Here is a 17669-nt window from a genome sequence, read left to right on the forward strand (position 1 = left end):
CTAAGCATCAGCCTTGCTCCGTGACAGCATCCCGGTCCCCAAGGATCAGCCCTGCTCCGTGACAGCATCCCGGTCCCCAAGGATCAGCCCCTGCTCCGTGACAGCATCCCGGTCCCCAAGGATCAGCCCTGCTCCGTGACAGCATCCCGGTCCCCAAGGATCAGTCCTGCTCCGTGACAGCATCCCGGTCCCCAAGGATCAGCCCCTGCTCCGTGACAGCATCCCGGTCCCCAAGGATCAGCCCCTGCTCCATGCCAGGGTGATGGCATCCCAGTCCCCAAGGATCAGCCCTGCTCCATGCTGGGGTGACAGCATCCCAGTCCCCAAGTGTCAGCCCTGCTCCGTGACAGCATCCCAGTCCCCAGGGATCAGCCCCGCTCCATGCGGGGGTGATGGCATCCCAGTCCCCAGGAACCAGCCCCACTCCGTGCCAGGGTGATGGCATCCCAGTCCCCAGGGATCAGCCCTGCTCCATGCCGGGGTGACGGCATCCCAGTCCCCAAGGGTCAGCCCCGCTCCGCCCCCTTTCTCAGCCAGAAATAACCGCTGTCCCGCGGCCGGACCTTGGCATCTGGGCTGGAGCCCAGCAGGGGTTGGGGCGAGCAGCAGGGAACCCGGGGTGCCACGGAGGGCCAGCCAGGGCCACTGAGCACTGGTGGCTGCAGCTTGGCTTCAGCCTCATCCCCAGCACAGCAAGAGAGAATTTTCGGTCCCCGGCATCTGGGGGTGTCCCCTGGCCAGGTAGGGGAGGTGAGGTCCCACGCTGGGGTCGGTGGGAGGGTGGGTGCGTGGGGCTTGGGGACATCCCAGCCTTGGCGGTGGGGACATCGCCACCGTGGGGGTCCGGGGATGGTCTCCCCGGAGTGGGGTGGTCGAGGAAAGGAGGGGGCACAAGTCCCATGCTTGCCGTGCAGATGGTTAATGTTGAACTGAGAGCTGGCAGGGAGCTGCGTGCCGGGCACCCGTGGTCCCGCAGGGACCCCCTGCTCTCCAGGGCTCTTAGGGGAAGCTGCACAGCATCAGCCAGAGCTGGGGGATGCCAGATGCACCAAACACGGCCGAGCCTTGCGCTTACTGAGCCGAACGTCCCAGCCACACGGGAGGCTGCTGCTGCGGGTGGGCAGCCCAGGGGGGCTCAGACCAGCGCTGGTCTCCAGCCACCTCCCTGTGATGAAGCTGGAAGCTAAGAAGCGACCCAGCCCCATAAGTGGGGACAGTGACCCTGCACCCCCTCTTGCTGCTGGCTGGGCTCGCCAGCAACCCGGCAGGGTTGGGTTTGCAGCCCCTGCACCCTCAGGGCCAGCAGCTGAAAATAGCTCTGCTGAGGCGGAGGTGCTGGTGGGGTTGCAGCCAGGGCCCCGGCTCACCCAGCAGGCTGCGGGCAGTGGGTGCTGCTCTGAGGGGGCTCCGGACACGAGGACACCGGCTCACTGCAGGGAAGAACAGAACTGGGGACATTTTCTGCCCTAAAGAAAGGCAGAGAGGAAAGATGACAAGCAGGGGCCGAGGGGTGGCATGTTTGACGTTTCCTTGCATCCTTTGAAGGGAATGGAGTGTAGTGTGGGGATGATGGTGGCCAGGGGAGGTGTTCAGGGGTGATGCTGTCTGGGGGAGATGCTGAGCCAAAGCCTGGCTCGTCCCTGTGGCACGCCTGGGGCTGACACATCCCCGTGCTTGGTGTCACCCCAGGGCTGCCTCTCTCTTCCAGCTGGGCAGGATCCATCCCTCTCCCACAGAGCTGCCCCAGGAGCGTGGCAGCAAGTGATGACCATCATGAGACCGGGCCCTGAAGACGGTAAGGGGGGCCGGAGGGTGCCACCAGTCCCACAACAGTGCTGCCCACCCTGCCTAGGGGCCAGACCCAGCTCTGGTTGAAACTACTGGCCCCATTCCCCGGGGCCTCCGTGCCTGCTTTCTTGGTCCCCTCTTGCACTACAGCCCCAAGGGGTAGCAATTGCCTGTCAAAGGCTGGAGGGGTCCATGCACGGGGGCAGGAGAGGCTGTTTGAGCCTCTGGAGCTGAGCTAAGTCCCTGACAATTCCCCACACCGAGGAAACGCCAGTCCCTGGCGCAGATCCCGGTGCGGGTGCGTGGCCGAGCCACGCAACAGGGACCCCAGCGAGGGGATGCGGTGTCCTTGCGCTGGGCACGGGGGTCCCCAGCACTGCAGCAGCCTCAGCTGTGGCTGTGCTCTCCCCTCGCCTCCCCAGTGCCCCGGCTGGACCTGGGCAAGAAGATGAGCGTGGCGCAGGACCTGATGATCGAGGAGCTCTCCCTGCCGAACAACCGCGGCTCCCTGCTCTTCCAGCAGCGCCAGAGGCGGATGCAGCGCTTCATCTTTGAGCATCCCAGTGGCTACAGGGAGGTGGGTCTGTGGCTCATTCCCCAGCTCCGAGCGGGACAGCCCTTCCCCAGCTCTCTCAGCCTTTGCAGGGAAGCGATTCCTGGTGGGTCTGGGGGTCTCTCAGCAGGAGAGCCACACTCAGCTGCCTGCTACGTCGAGATGAAGGGAGAAGAGAGATGGCTGGGTGGGCTGGGCACGGAGATGGGCAACCATCAGGTTCAGCATCCACCGAAGAGCAAGAGGATGGTCCCCCTCTGCACCCGCTAACCCCTCTCCTCACCTCCTGCAGTTCCCAGGGCCAGGGGCGAGTGGCTCACAGCGTACCGAGAAAGGTGACCTGGAGGGAACAGCAAATGAGTGGACGGTGAGTAGGTGGAGGAAGCTCCGAGGTGCTTTCAACAGCCTCCCGAGTCCTGACCGGGGCAGGGCGAGCTCCCCGTGCCCGCTGACTCTCTCCTCCACAGGCAGGGGAGGATGCTGAGGGCCAGCAGAGTTATCACTCCGAGCTCCACGTGGCAGCATCACCCCAGGGCGGCCCCCCTAAAGTGCCCAAGAAGACAGAGAAAGTCTTGCAGATGAGCAAAGTCCTCAACCCCGACGCTCTGGCCCCGGGTAAATGCCGCCTACATCCCAAAGCCGACACCGTTGTAATCTCAGTACTGGGGGGCTGGAGGCAGCGAGCTGCTGCCTGCCGAGGCGTCCTCCCCAAAACCCTCTCCCAGAGTTTTTATACGTATAAATGTATCACAGTTATTTGTTATATATATGTAAACCCAACCATGGGAAGGCAGGGCTGTTCCCAGCCCCCTCTCCCCTGCTCGGCACGTTGCCCCAGCCCGGCTGTGACTGCAGCAGCCCACGCCGTCTCTCCCCCTGCGCAGGGTACTCTGGCCCCCTCAAAGAAGTCCCCCCGGAGAAGTTCAATGTCACCGCCATCCCCAAGGGCTACCGATCCCCGTGGCAGGAGCTCCTCGGTGACAAGGACAAGGCTGCGCGTGGCGAGAACAAGCCGCCCGTGAGACCCTTTCTGTGGGACTTCAGGAGCTTCAACAGGTAACACTGGCCGACAAGCAGGCACCGCCAGCCTGTCCATCCCTTGGCCAAACCCTTCAGCCTCAAGAAGCACCTACCATCCTGCCAGGGAAACGCAACGGTCCATGCCCTCTTTATCCACCACGGGGGAGCAGCAAGGGCTCAGGTTGCTCTTTTCCTGCTCAGGAGCTCCTCCATGGCTCCTCTGCAAAGGTCCGTGCCTCCAGAAGCTCCCCAGATCTCCTCTCAGCCCCACCACCAGGCTTGCACAGTCTTAAGCAGCTTGATCTCACTGGGTAGCCTCAGGGATGAAATTTGGGAGGACTAATGCTCATGCGCGTGGTCCTGGAGAAGGAATTGCTGCTTCCCAGCTGGGCTCAGCTCCGGGCTGGGTGGAAGAACAGCACAGACACTGCCAAGCCGCTCTCCTAATTTCCTCAAGGTATCCAAGCAGCTGCTGGAAGCAGTGGGGGTATAAGGTTAATCTTCCCGCAAGGTGCTAAGAGGTCACCAGATTCCTTCCAAACACCTGCTTGAGACTGAAGTCTCCAGGCCAGGGATTTCTGGTGGCTCAGCCTGGCAAGCTCCATGCCCTGCGGCTGCTTCCAATGGAGCATGGCTGCTGTGCCTCCTCACACCTCCCAGTTACACCGGGGTCGAGGTTGGGACCCTGGAGCAGACACTGCCAAGGAAAATCTCCTTTCTGGAAAGGTGCTCGGTGGGGATTCAGGAGATGGTGGTAGCAGAGCACCAGCAGCCAAGGTAGACTCATGAGAACTGAACTTTTAAGCTGCAAACCAAGATCCTGGCTCTCCTCCTCACTGAAAGCCTCCTTTAGGAGGATGAAAGTACGTTAGCCTCAGTGGCCTGACAAAAGTCACCTTCCCATAGGCAAGCTCCCACCGGAGCTCCCTACCAGGACACAGCACTGCTCCCCATCACACCACCTGCCATGGTGCTGGACCTCTGCAGACGGCAGCTTTCCTGAGCCCCCACCGGGGTTGGATTTGAGTCGGGGGGGACAGGAATGCCACGCTTTGAACGCTTGGCAGAAGGGGCTACAGGGGACTACAACCCCTCTGCGTGGGAACGGCGTCCCAAAGAGCAGAGATCAGCCCGACCGCCGTCCCTTTGCTGCTCTCTTCTCCCTCAGCCCTGGGGTTTGGCGAGGTGCACAGCACAAGGCTGCTGCACGCTCAGCCCCACTGCGTTTCCCTTCCCACACCAGTGAAAGCATGATAATGTACTGGTCTGCACTGGAGGGGGGCTGAGGGAGAAAGGGAAGAGACAAGAACCCACGGGCAGCCACCGCAAGTGTGGGGAAGCAAAGCGGGGGCTGCATTTGCTATTCCTTCAGGGTCTCCTTCCCAGTTACTCAGCCTTCTTGAGCTTCCTGGAGCAGTAACATCCAAGGAGGTGCCATAGGGGGAGAACGAGGAGCTGCTGCAGTCACTTGGCTCTTTTCTTTCAACATTTAGCCATGTTCCTGCCTCAGCATTTATTTACAGACAGGGACTTAAGCAAGGGCATGTTTCTGAATAATGCCTTACCCCGTACCATTTCTCCCCTCTCACATGCTGCCTTTCTATTTAAAGTCTTGAACTGTTATTTAATACAGATGGATGCTAATTTAACACCAAGCCTCTCGCCACCTCCTCTAATTCTTCACTGAGGCATGAAGATTCAGAGAGCCAATCTGCTTTTAACTGGGCTTTTCATAATCTTCCAGGCTGTTGGCTTTTAAATCACTTCTCAGTTCATCAAATACCAAACTGCAGAAAAACAAGCTTTTTGGAACAAATCAGCTAGCAAAAAGCCAGGGGTCTCGCCTAAAGCTAGGTGAATCCCAGCACAGCTCACATGGGTCACAGGGCAAGGGCAAGTTCACCACCTCAACAGCAACTGCACTAAAGCAGACTGATTTATTCCCAACTTTTAACATTCAGGCTGTGACGCAAAGACCTTTGGCTACTTTGCTAAGATGTGCTGCCTTAAAAGAAAGTGAACACCAATCTTTGAAAAGGACTGTCTTTTCCCAGAAGGGAGAGTGTTTCTGGAAAAAACGTCTCCCATTTACCTTTCCCCCCTCTTATTTCTCCTCTGTTGCAAAACAGTGCCATGTTACTCATGTTCAAGCAGCGACTCCCAAAGCAAACATTCCCAGCTATGCCTCATTGATAGCTCAGCCTCCATGTGCTGCTCCAAAACCAACATTCTTGGCTTTTCAGGGGCTGGCATTCTCTTCCCTGGTCCCTTTCCACATTTCTCCAGGAAGGGATGACAGCTTTTGCCCCCGCACTGCTCCTCCTGTTAGTCATAGTTCAAGAGAAGCTGTCCCAAAAGGCAGACTGGAGCCAGGGCCAAGAGAAAGACATTTGCCTGCACATGTGCTAGAGCGATCAGGAGGCAGCACTATCAGCCTCAGCCCTCTGCAGAACACATTAGCTGCGGACAAGTCACTTTCTAAAGACCAGGGGGTTTGTCACCGTCACCTGCTCTCTTAATCTAACATCTTTCACACACAGCACATCCCTACTGCTGTTGGCAGAGCCGATCAAGAGAGACCAAGGTGAAGGTAACAACACGGTCCCTCCCTCCCCTGCACAGCCACTGACGCTCAGGCACCAAACCCCACTCTCCAGGCCCGCCAAAGCTTGAGTTGAGGCTGGCTCTGTACAAGAGAAGCACCTCGCTGGGCTAGCAGAGGCTCCAACAGCATCCTGGGGAGGAAAAGGAGGGCTGTCATTTGCTACAGGCATTGCTAGGTTGCTGCTGGGCTCAGAATCAGTAAATCCAGACCTGCTTTTTCTATCACCTTTACATCATGCACAACCTCTCCTCGTGATGTGCCAAGTCTGCTTCTTCTTGTGCCACAGGACTCCCACCCCATTTGACAAAGCACTGGTCAGCGACCTGTCCTTTGTGCCTGCCATGGAGCTGGATAACTTGAGTGTTCTGGAGGTGATTTCCCACAGACGCAACTTCAACAGAGTGCCGCAAGGTTGGGTGCGGATTCTACCAGAGAGCGATGAGCTGTAGTACGCGTGCTCCCTTCCCCATCACCATGGATGCTTTTCTCGCTCGACTCAAGCATAATTTGCACGGTAAGGGAGAGGGGAGTAAGTATTCTTCGTGAAAGCTAAGCCAGTGGTCTCGGGTTGTCATCTTCAACGGGATGTGAACAAGCTCAAGTCTGGGACCATTTTGAACTGCCCTTGTACCAGCCATTTTCACAAGGGCATTTAGTGCTAAGCTAACCAGCCAAGTTCTTGTCATTAATGCAAGCAGATCCCCGTAAGCTCCTGTACAGCCTGTCCTTTTCCCTGCCTCATGGAAAATGGCAGGACCGCCAGCTGCAACACACCAAGCTGTCTCGGTGCTTCTCCACCGACACACAAGACCTGCTCTGACAGCTGGTGCCTTTGCAGAGAAATTCCATCTTCAGGACAACTCTACATCTGTCATTCCGGTCAGGATGGCGAGAGGAGGTGATAATTGAAGAGTATCAGCAAAACAATTTACCAGAGGCATTGGCATGTTAAAAGCACTTACCTTGGGCTTGGCTGGACAACAAAAACAAATGAGGAACTGGCATCTGCCTGTTTACCAACACAGCACAACCAGGATATATGAGAGAAAAATGTTGGGAGTTGGAAACTTGTGCCCTGTTTTCCACAAGCTACTGGCTAGCACTTGGCAGCTGATAATTTCCCCTCCCTACTGCTATTTGCATGCCTTGCTTAAACACCTAAGCCCTTTGATTGACTTACGCCAGGTTTGCTTCATATAGTTGGTGAATAAGGATCAGGCCTTGCCTGGACCTGCTGCACTGTAGAATTGCACCGGTCTGAAGATACTGCCAGGGTATTCTGGTAACTTCAACATCAGTGGGAAGGAAAAGCAGCACAGCCGTGACTCCAGAGCAAGCACGGGCTTCTCCATGAGTGCAAAAATCAGCAGAGAGGATTCAGCTACACAAATATTTTCAGCAGTCACACACAGTGAGACATGCAGCTAACAACAGCCTATAGGACAGTCATCAGAACGTCTGGAAAACCCTGCTAACAAAAATCTCTTAACACAGGCTTTCTAGAATTGCTTTCGTCAGGTTCTTAATGCTACCCTTATTTAATCTTGCAAAAGCAGGAGCATCAGGATAAAAGTTTCTTTTTCCACCACTGTCGTTAAATCAGGCAAGTAAATTTTGTGGTAAAAATGCAGTTAACAGCTGCTTCACTTGTGAGGTGTATTTGTAATGCTGTGCAGACAGATGCGCAGAGCAAATCCCACACAGGGATTCTGCTGCTGGAACACACCGTTCAGGCAGTAACCTTCATTGCTCTGTTCTACCCACAGAAGCAGGAGGGGACAAGCAAATGGAAAGAAAAAGGGTCTGTTCCTTAAACATTAAAAATTTATGATGCTCAACTGCTGCCCTGTTCCAAACCCATCTCTCTCCTCCTTTGTCCATCAGCTGAAGAAGCCATGTACCCCTGGGGACCTGGCTGGAAATAATAAATAAATTGCGATAACGTAAAGCCTGCTTGCATTTGAGATCTGTCTGCACAGCACTCATGGGCCCCGACTGCAGAGACTCAGGGCCAGAGCAGCGACAAATGCTGCAGCCCTCCCCTGTGCACCAGCAGGCCTCTGCCTGTCCCCCAACACTGCTCTGGGATGGCTCTTGCCTGACAAGAGCTAAACTAATTACCTGTGCCCAAAGCCCAGCTCTTTCTGCAGAGAAAGCCATCTGCCTGCCAGCCATACCCCTGGTGCCACGTGTGCTATGCCACCTCCAACAGCCTGGCAGCATCAGTGGGACCCAGTGGCATCGTACAGGACAGCACATAAAACTAAAAGTGAACCTGCTGTCACTGCCCACTCTGCATCTTGGCTTTGGCAACAGCCAAATAAAAAAATCAAAGTCCTCAGACACTGTGCTCCAGGAAGCAGGGTCTAAGCAAAGTGTTGAAAAATTCAAATATTTTAATGTGTTTGGTTTTTTTTAAACAAGCAAATGAAGCTTCAGAACAGGTCCCATCATGTTTTGCTTTACAGAAAGATGTCCACAGATCCATTGCCTGAAAGCAGCTGACATACAGATACACTCAAAATCTCCAGCCACACGTACATACATGTTACTCAACGCCAGGCTCCATGCAGGACACAGTTGCTCCTGGGCAAACACTATAGTTGGAGCACAGAAACAAAAGTTTCAGGTCTTATCAAAGCAGGACGAGGTGGGATCCATCTCACAGTTTAAGAGGAGACTGTATCCACAGGCCTCCAAAGCCCCAGTCATGCTCCAAATATACCCCAGACAAGCTTGCAGCTGCACCACATCCTCCCCTTGCAGCTGTCAGCAACACCAGCCCAGCCGCTGGGGACCACCGAGGGGGCCTTCACCAGGCTAAAACTGGCAACTGCTAAACGGTCACTCTACGTCACACCTGCACTAGCCAGGGGCTGCTCATGTGACCTAACACTTATCTTGCTCTGGCCGTGCAGGATTAGAAGTGAAGCATCAACAAAAGTTTTGTTTTGTTTTTTTTTTTTTAAGCAAGAAGTCAGGAAAAAGGAGGAAGGAAAATTCTGTGACAATAGTAAGGCAAAGCCATGGGTTTGGCACATCTGATAAACTTGTTTTTCAGCTCTTATTCAGTCCTGGTGTAATACCTCATTAGAATAATAAGTCATTAGTTACCTAACAGAGTCTCTGGTTACAATTTAATAGTCCATAGTGTTCAGACTGAGCATATCAAATGGGCTTGAAAAGGGTTTGGTTTTGTTTTTCCAGAAGTTTATTTCAAAAGTGTGCAAACGGGATACACGGATAGCACTGTAATTCTGGTACACCTGATCCACAGACCCCTGACAGCCCTTCTGTCTGCCCCCCACCCCTCCCAGCCCTCCCCACACTAAATGAAAGATCTGGGATGTATCAACAATCCGATTAGCTAGCGGAGACACGGAGCTCAGCTTGCCCAGTGTCTGCAAGCAGGGAAATAAGGCTTCTCTAGCTCACCCACAGCTCAACATATGGTGCTACCATGGTAACTAGAAAATAACATTTACTTAAATGATGAGGGTGGCACGGCCTGCTAGGGGCTGCTGTGCTTTCCCGCGTGGGCACCCATCCTCTGGGGATCTTGAGACGGGTAGTGAATGGGGCCTGGGGCTCTCATGAAGGGAGGCGGGGGCCCCATGGCGTGGAACATGTGTGGTCCGAAACCTGCTGAAACAAAGTTGGCAGCTTCAGACAAAGCAACAGAACAACCCATGCAGATGTACTACTGCCTGAAACTACTGACAGAAAACAGCTGGCTCACAGCTGTGCCTTAGAAAGGTGCACATCTCCCCTGGTTCTTCAAATCCCCGAACACCTCCCCCTCTTTCCAGTACAACTGCAGGCAAACCTTTCCCAACACACATCCTTACTCGCAGATAAAAGCTAGTTGCGTGACTGGACAAATGTCTGTAATGCCAATCTAAATGCTCCCTGCTCAACCATGGAGCAAAGCAAATACATCCACAAGAGTTGATGTCCCATTAAAAAAAGGGTCTCCAGACAGATATATACACACAGCCAAACACAGGCTGGCATTCAACCAGCTGCAGAATTACCTTTTGAAGTTCAGGTTAATGTGGGATTTACACAGCCCGCAAAAGCACTGAGTAGGTCTCAGTACCAGTAACGGGGATCTCTGACATGCCTGAGAATTTGCAAGTGAATACATACCACAACAGGCAGCTCAGTTTAATTAAACTGTGCTGACAGCTCATTTTAGATCATCAGTTTACACTGTATGACCAGGGATGAGGAAAATCAACTCAGGGCACGCATCAGCGCTACAGCGCAGCTGAGCAAGGAGAACTAGGGGGACTAGATGGTCTAACACCAAGTTAGACACCCCCTCTTGAAGGGGAAACACAAGTACCTGGAGGTGGTGGCGGAGCAATGCCAGGAGGAGGTGGCAAGGCAATGTTAACCACGGCTGGAGGGCCACTTGGAGGTAGGTTGAAGTAATTTGCAGAAGCCTCCTCTTCTGCAGCTGGAGGAGGGGGGAGAGCTGCAGAAAAAGTACACAGGGGTTACAGAAAATCTCTTAGTCAAGATATGCAGAGTTATCTGCCTTCAGAGAGGAGACGCAATCAGTTCTTTCACAAGGGCAAACTGCTGCTACTATCGCACCTATGAACTGGAGCAAGAAGCAGGACTGCACTGCACTCCAGAACAGTCACCATTTTTCTTCACCTGAAACCAGCTTTGCTTTTTCCATCATACAACGCTCAGCGGATTAGGAAAACATTAACCAAGCCTTGAAAAGCGTGGGTTGACAGAATCTGAGACCTATGTAACTTGAATTCGGCTTTAACTTTTCACTCATCACATAAAGAACTCTCTTTTCATCAACAATTTGCTTCTAGACAAAGCTCACCTCCCATCCCAGCTGGACCTGCTGCAAATCTACTGTAACTGCCTGCTCTGGGCTCACCAGTGCCTCTACAATCCTGAACTCTGTTACTGCTCTCAGAGTTTAACTCCAGCCAGCAACTAAGCACCATGCAGCCACTCACTCACTTCCCACCCCCCAGTGGGATGGGGGAGAGAATCAGAAGGAAAAAGGTTAAAATTTGTGGGACAAGGTAACAACAGTTTAATAGAACAGAAAGGAAGAAAACAACAGTGATGATAATAATTACAGTAATAATAATAAAAGGATTGGAATATGCATTGTGCATCACTTGTTTTGTAAATGCTCACCACTTGCCAACCAATGCCCAGCTAGCTCCCGAGCAGCAATCCCTCCCAGGCCAACTCCCCCCAGTTTATGTAGTGGGCATGATGTCACATGGTATGGAATACCGCTTGGCCAGGTTGGGTCAGCTGTCCTGGCTTTGCCCCCTCCCAGCTTCTTGTGCCCCTCCAGCCGCCTTGATGGCTGGGCATGAGAAGTTGAAAAATCCTTGCCTTAGTCTAAACACTACTCAGCAACAACTGAAAACATCAGTGTGTTATCAACATTCTTCTCATACTGAATCCAAAACATAACTCTATACCAGCTACTAAAAAGAAAATTAACTCTACCCCAGCCAAAACCAGCAGAGAGGTTTCATACCAGCCTCTCTCATGGAAGCGGGTCAGCATTAAGTGTTTCAGAGATGAAAACAACTCCCTTACCTCCGGGAAGTCCTGGAACTGGCTCTAGCTTTATCCCAGATTCTGTAGTACCTTCCTTGTCCTTTTCTTTTCCTCTTGCTGCCTGGGACCTAAAAACCAGACAGGAGTTTGAGAACAAGGATGAGAAAAAGCAGGATAAGCAGATAGTCACACTACAATAGTTTCACATTATCTAATCCAGATCCATCGCTTCAGGCCAAAGATGAAAAATTCACAGAACGTCAGAGACAGCTGGTACAAAGTGTGCAAACAGTGCTTACAGGAGACAGATTAGAAGCAAAACCACAGAAACTCATCCATAAGCCTCAACCAGGAAATCCTTTACACAAATTGTGCAATTTGTGTAATCTCCAATCCAGATCCCACTGCTGAAAGAAAACCAAACTGTAAGATGACCTCAACTATTTACCAAATCAGTATCTACTCCAGCATAATACCCAATCCTGTTCATCAAGACCACATAAAATAAGTGAAGAACCTTGTGGCAGTATCCTCAAGGCTTCCGCCTCCGCACTCACCTTCCCCATTTGACATTGAGCCTGCGACCATTGACAATGAGTTTGTTGAAGGATTTCTCAGCAGCCACTTCTGCAGCTTGCCGGGTGGCAAACTGGATGAAAGCACACTGTTGTCTCTGCACTACAGTTATTGTCCGAATCTCCCCAAACTGGTAGAAGTGATTTCTGTGTGGGAAAAAAAAAAAAAAAAAAAATTATTATGAAACCCCATTCCTCCTAGCCGCAGGATCTCATCACATGCTGAAACAGGTATGCTCAGATCCTTTCTTTTCTCCATCACCAGTACAAACTAACCATTAGAAATCAAGTCTCTTGCCCCTCTGTGCAATTATGGAGTAATAAGAACTCTGCAGCAGCTTTTCTCAGCAGCTAGCTAGAGAGAGGCTATAGGACTTCCTTGTAAAAAGTGTAACACAGTATCCCCAACAGCTCAGAAGGATGACTCATCTTTAAAGAGAGAAATTTTAATCAAAGCATTTGAAATGTGCCTGTTTATCTGTTCTCCAACAAGCTGGCACTCCTCTGCACTTGCCCACCAACCAGTTCCCCATTAAAGAAAACTAGGTTTATTTTTTTCCTTGCAAGAGAGATTTCCTCACTTGAAGATGAGCAGTAATCAAAGCATCAAATAAAAAGGCAAGGGCAATACAAATTCACCACGCACCTGAGATCTGATTCAGTGATAGTATCTCCAAGCCCTCCAACATACAGTGTAGTAATAGTCTTGTCATCAGGGGGGTCTAGACGAGGCATGGTTGACGCTCGTTTCAGAAGTTTATCAGCCACAGGATCATTAATTCCATAGTAACGATCTTTGATGTTCTGATCAGCCAGAGGATCATCTGGATCTGTAGGTTTCTCATGTCTAAAGTTCAGCAAAAAAAGCATAACACCAGTCACAGCTGCATCAGATTAAAATGACTATAACTGCAACCTTCCCTTCTAAAGGCCCCTGGTCACTTATATGCTTAACCCTGTTCACATAAACATGCCAAAATGGAACAAAAAGCCCTGAGAACTTAAAATTGCAGCCAGGACTGCCTCAAGTTCTGAATGAATGGCACTTCTGACAGCTCAGCATTCAACACTACAAAATACAAGAGCTGGATTTCAAATGGCCTCTTGTTCAAATACAAAGATCTCTGATTGAGGGGACTGACGCCATGAAGGGAAAAAATGAACTATGCAAGAGAAGAGCTGGAGTCACCGCTTCAGCAAAACACTACGACACCACGCAGCTAATTCCTCACAAACGAACTTGCCACAACAAAGATTCATTCACTGGCCCTGCGTGCCAACTGAATGCAAGTTTCACACTGACCCCAATCACAGTGTGCGTCTCCTGTCCACTGCAGCATTTCCTGCTCTTCAAACCCCAAGGGGAGCTGTATCTGACCGCGATGAAGAGATTAACTGTTCAAGCTGTATCGGTACCTGTAGGGACACTCTTCTCCCCTCTTGCATTCTCCTTTTACCCAGAAGGAACAGATGTGAGGACGGTTACGTTTATAGTAAGGAGTGGTCCGAGCCAGCTTCAGCAGCATGTCGCTGGTGGAAGTAGCTTTTCCTAGTGCACCAACTGGTCTAGTGCCATCAGAATTGGATATCTAAACGGTAGTGAAAACACAAATAATTATGTATATATCACCACTGAAAACTAATGCACAGAATCAGAGCAAGCAAATGATTTTAAGACAAGCTAGATCATTCCTCCCCTTTCTTCCCCTATACACACCCACACACAGACAGCATGATTACAACTACACTTTCTTACCTCTCGTTCCATGTTTTGGGTGTAGTACTCTTTATTGACGTCAGACTTAGGCATTTCATCCTTAAGGGAGAGTCCTGCGTCCCGGACTTGAATAGGCAAACCTAGAATGAAACAAACAAAAAAACCAACCCCCCAACAAATCTGTATGAAGCACAAGCTGAAAGAGCAGAAATAGTTACTGCAACCTGCATTAGCCAGGGATAACTCATCTACTGCTCAGGTATACCACGCTGCCCCTGAACCTCAGAAGAGGTGTGATCATCAAGAGTTATTCTTCCCAAAGACTGTCCAGAGACAACCGTGCCAGTTACATGCACACATTTAAAGACATTTCACCAACTTTCATTTCAGAGGCAAGTAAAGCAGCTTCTTCTCCTAGTTTACATTTTCTGGTACACACCATATTCCAGGTCAAGCAGACAGGTCTGACAGACGTTCTTCAGCTTGCTGCATGTCTGGCATACTTCTGTTTTCTTGAAACGCATACGAACACCAGGGCACCAGCGGAATACTGTGAAAGGCCTGGCACAAATCTGAAAGACAGAAAGTTGACGCTTGTATCACTATCACACAGCAATGAAGTTACCATTCTGGTTCTTGGACACAACTTGAAGTCCAAACACATCTAATCTCTTTAAACCACAAATACAACTTCTTCATCTTAGTGCTAAGATTCAGACCTTAGGAAACATTTGTTTCTATTTGGTGCCTTACTTTGGCAGGAGAAAGTTTTAGGAAGGTTTTTTCTTCTTCTTTTAATTTATTACAATAACCCAAATGCTGAAAGCAGATCTACTCAAAGGAAAAAAGAAATTCTCCTTCATTCCAGGTGATGTCAGTATAGAGCTTTAGAGACAAATTACCAGTTATCTGTAGATCAGTCACCAGCATAGCAGCAAGCCCAGTGAGAGGTTATGAGACTTTTGGTCCAGAAGACGACTATTGCTCTCTATCTTATCTGGTGGAATGATGCATCTGCTTCCGCTGCATGTACAGTTTGAGGAAGGGAAGCAAGATTTCAACACATACCTTCTCCTTACCTCAGAGGACAACTGATAAGAGGGGGAAAACCCCCTCTTTTAATTTCCCTCAGTCACCACAACACTAAATATTTCTTGCTCTCTCAGAAATAAACGTGGCTTATTTCTTAGACAGCTATGACAAATCACCACATAGCCATAAATAACATATTCATGGCAAAACCTAAACTCCAATTATTTATGCACCACTTACGAGCCAAAAAAAACCCAAACCAAAACTTGCAAGAGAAAATGAGATAATTTAAAATGCTGAAATACCTTCAAATATAGTACAACAATATTTGCAAAACCTAATTCTGAAACACATGAGCAAATCCTAAGTCTGTCTGAATAGTCTTCAATAATTTTACTTAATTTTTTTAAGACCAACTGACTTTGTCTAACAAAGCACACAGTAGACTGACCTAAAAATTTATATAGTTACATAAACATTTTAAGTTGTTAACCTAGATAAGCACTTTCCTGAAGCTGACAGGTTTTTTAACATTAAAATCGATTACTCCTAGATGTGCGCCAATTTAGACATTCATTCTTTTAGACAACAAACATACCTTGCATTCTTTTCCATATTTTTCTTTGGTCTGAAATATAAATCAAAAACAATAAAAGAAAATATGAAATATCATCAATTCAACACAAAACATGAACCATATCACTGATGCTATAAAGCACAGTGCTTTCTTCCTAGTTATGCTGCATTTAGACTCACCCACCCTTGTGTTTTGGGCCACTACTTGGCTGGTCAACAGGACAAAAAGAATCCTAAAAAACTCTCAATCCATTTTTGTTTTAGAAACATTCATTAAAAACACAGTACCATTAAGTCCCACCTCATGTACTGATGAAAGGCGAGAATGAAATGGAATATTAATAGCTATTTTTAAGCAGAGATGATGATATGTGAAATAAGTCCATGAAAATAGGCAGGTTTTGAAACATCACCTATACCAGCAGTAGTGTTATGTTTCACAAAAATATTGTGATCTCTCTCGGCAAACTTGGTGGAACAGAAAAGTGAAGGAAAGATAATGTAAATGTAGGTCATAGGCAGCTGGACTGAGCAGAGAGAAAAGCAACTTAAAATGGACTGACTCATCCTGCACAGAGGAAACCCAGGTAAACAAAGAAGGATTTAAATTACCATCAGGCAGCCTTCATAAGACAGTTTTAACTTATTTTTACAGGGGCATAGTCTCTCATTTTAGAAATTGTGCTAAGCTATTTAATATTTCAGCACCTCACTGTTCTCCATGTCGCACGATTTACCAGTACCAAAGCTTTGTTTTCTACTATGTCCTGCACTCTAGACATTAGACTGGATCATCTTGTTCTCCTTTTTGACTGATATATTCTTAAATCACATACTTAAGGCCACAATACCACATACCAACAATGGCTGGAACCAAATCCTGTTGTGCAGAACCAACTAATTAGGAGGGCACGTCCACCTCAACATCTCCTCCTGTAACCACGCTTATTTTAGTCCCCGAAACCCAACAGTTCTAGGGCCAACACAGAGAAAAAGACTGCACAGTCAAACAGGCACATACCATTCGAATATATGGGTTTTCTCCAAGACATGTCTGACAGAGAATAGGGAAGTCCTGAATTGAGCAAGAACAAGGAAAATCAGGAATTTGCACAAACTGCATCATCACAACAGCACTCAAATCACACTCTGAACCAACACTACTGAGTTAAACTAATCACACCGTTTGAAAGATGCAAAAAGACTCACTCAAAAAGAATCACTGGGAGAGCTGCAAGCCACCACCCAATGCCCATATTATGAAAGAACCATGACCTGCTACCTATTCCAATTCGAAGTAAAATTTAGAGCAAACAAAGTGTGTATTTTTGAGGTCTTAACTCTTCAGCGACCTGACGGCAGCAGATGACACCACCACCCCCCCGTTATCCCTCAGCACCTATTGTTTGCACTGGGGCACCCAGAAAAGGCCTCAGCTCTAAGGAACGCGGCCACGGGCACACGACGGGCCCAGCTCAGCCCTCCCGGGTGCCAGGAGACCTCCCCGGCTACCAGACACCCCAAGCCCCGGCAGGGAGACGGGGGTCGCCCAGACCATCACTCTCCCTTTTCCAGCCAGAGCTGCCCATGAGGAAGGCCCAGGTAACCGCGGCAGCCCCCTCCCCGACGGGGGGCGGGCACGACCGCAGGGACGCAGCTCCCCAGGGCAGGCCCCCCCCCGCCGCCCAGCCCCGAGGGCCGCCTCACCGCGCACCCCTCGCCCTACGGCCTTGCTCCCCCCCCCCCCCCCCCCCGCTTCTCCCCTCACGGCAGCGCAGGGCCCCGCCGGCCAGGGCCCGCCCCGCCTCTCCCCCACCGTCCTCCGGGCTCACCGCGTCCTCCCAGTTCTGCCGGTTGTAGGTGTTGGAGCCCAGCGATGTCGACATGGCGGCGGCGGCGCCCCCGCTCCGCTCCCCTCAGCCGCCGGAAGTCCTCCGCGCCGCTCCGCCTCGATCCCGGCAGGCGGCGGGAGACGAAGGTGACGCCACTTCCGCTAGCGACGCGGCGGGGAAGAGCGAAGCGACGCGATGACGTGCTGGGCACGTACCGCTGGCGCAGGGCGCTCTAGGCACGGCAAACCATAGAGCTCAGCCAAAGGGGAGGGAATGGGCGGAGCGAGCGAAACCACCGGGAACAGGGGGACGGGCGAAACCATTGGGAAAACGGGGGGGGGGGGGGGGGGGGCTGGGTGCTTAGCGCTTTTTTTTTTTTTTTTTTAAATAATTATTATTTTCTAATGAACCGCAGCGT

At 50.6% G+C, this 17669-nt stretch overlaps 2 protein-coding genes across 7 annotated transcripts; one reads left to right on the forward strand and one right to left on the reverse strand.

Annotated features, from left to right (window-relative positions):
• The first annotated feature begins 318 nt into the window (after positions 1-318).
• Positions 319-8394, forward strand: MYOZ3 (myozenin 3). Of its 4 annotated transcripts, none has more exons than XM_075056727.1 (7): positions 319-750; positions 1690-1795; positions 2211-2365; positions 2634-2708; positions 2809-2956; positions 3226-3397; positions 6253-8394. In XM_075056727.1, the coding sequence occupies exons 2-7, from the start codon at positions 1765-1767 to the stop codon at positions 6413-6415; spliced, it is 744 nt and encodes a 247-aa protein (XP_074912828.1). In that variant the 5' UTR covers positions 319-750; positions 1690-1764; the 3' UTR covers positions 6416-8394. The 4 variants fall into 4 exon arrangements, with proteins under 4 accessions (XP_074912828.1, XP_074912826.1, XP_074912827.1 ...); XM_075056725.1 differs by having other exon boundaries at positions 320-750; positions 1709-1795; XM_075056726.1 differs by having other exon boundaries at positions 320-741.
• Positions 8395-9234: 840 nt separating this feature from the next.
• Positions 9235-17395, reverse strand: RBM22 (RNA binding motif protein 22). Of its 3 annotated transcripts, none has more exons than XM_075056722.1 (11): positions 17252-17395; positions 16441-16494; positions 15442-15471; positions 14251-14383; positions 13851-13951; positions 13511-13683; positions 12741-12941; positions 12077-12241; positions 11559-11647; positions 10315-10446; positions 9235-9608 (listed from the first exon to the last, which is right to left on the reverse strand). In XM_075056722.1, the coding sequence occupies exons 1-11, from the start codon at positions 17303-17305 to the stop codon at positions 9478-9480; spliced, it is 1263 nt and encodes a 420-aa protein (XP_074912823.1). In that variant the 5' UTR covers positions 17306-17395; the 3' UTR covers positions 9235-9477. The 3 variants fall into 3 exon arrangements, with proteins under 3 accessions (XP_074912823.1, XP_074912822.1, XP_074912824.1); XM_075056721.1 differs by having other exon boundaries at positions 9235-9611; XM_075056723.1 differs by lacking the exons at positions 15442-15471; positions 16441-16494; positions 17252-17395 and adding an exon at positions 14714-15377 and having other exon boundaries at positions 9235-9611.
• Between the last annotated feature and the right edge of the window lie 274 nt (positions 17396-17669).

This window comes from Buteo buteo, chromosome 24 (assembly GCF_964188355.1).
Source record: "Buteo buteo chromosome 24, bButBut1.hap1.1, whole genome shotgun sequence".
In the NCBI taxonomy this organism is placed as follows: domain Eukaryota; kingdom Metazoa; phylum Chordata; class Aves; order Accipitriformes; family Accipitridae; genus Buteo; species Buteo buteo.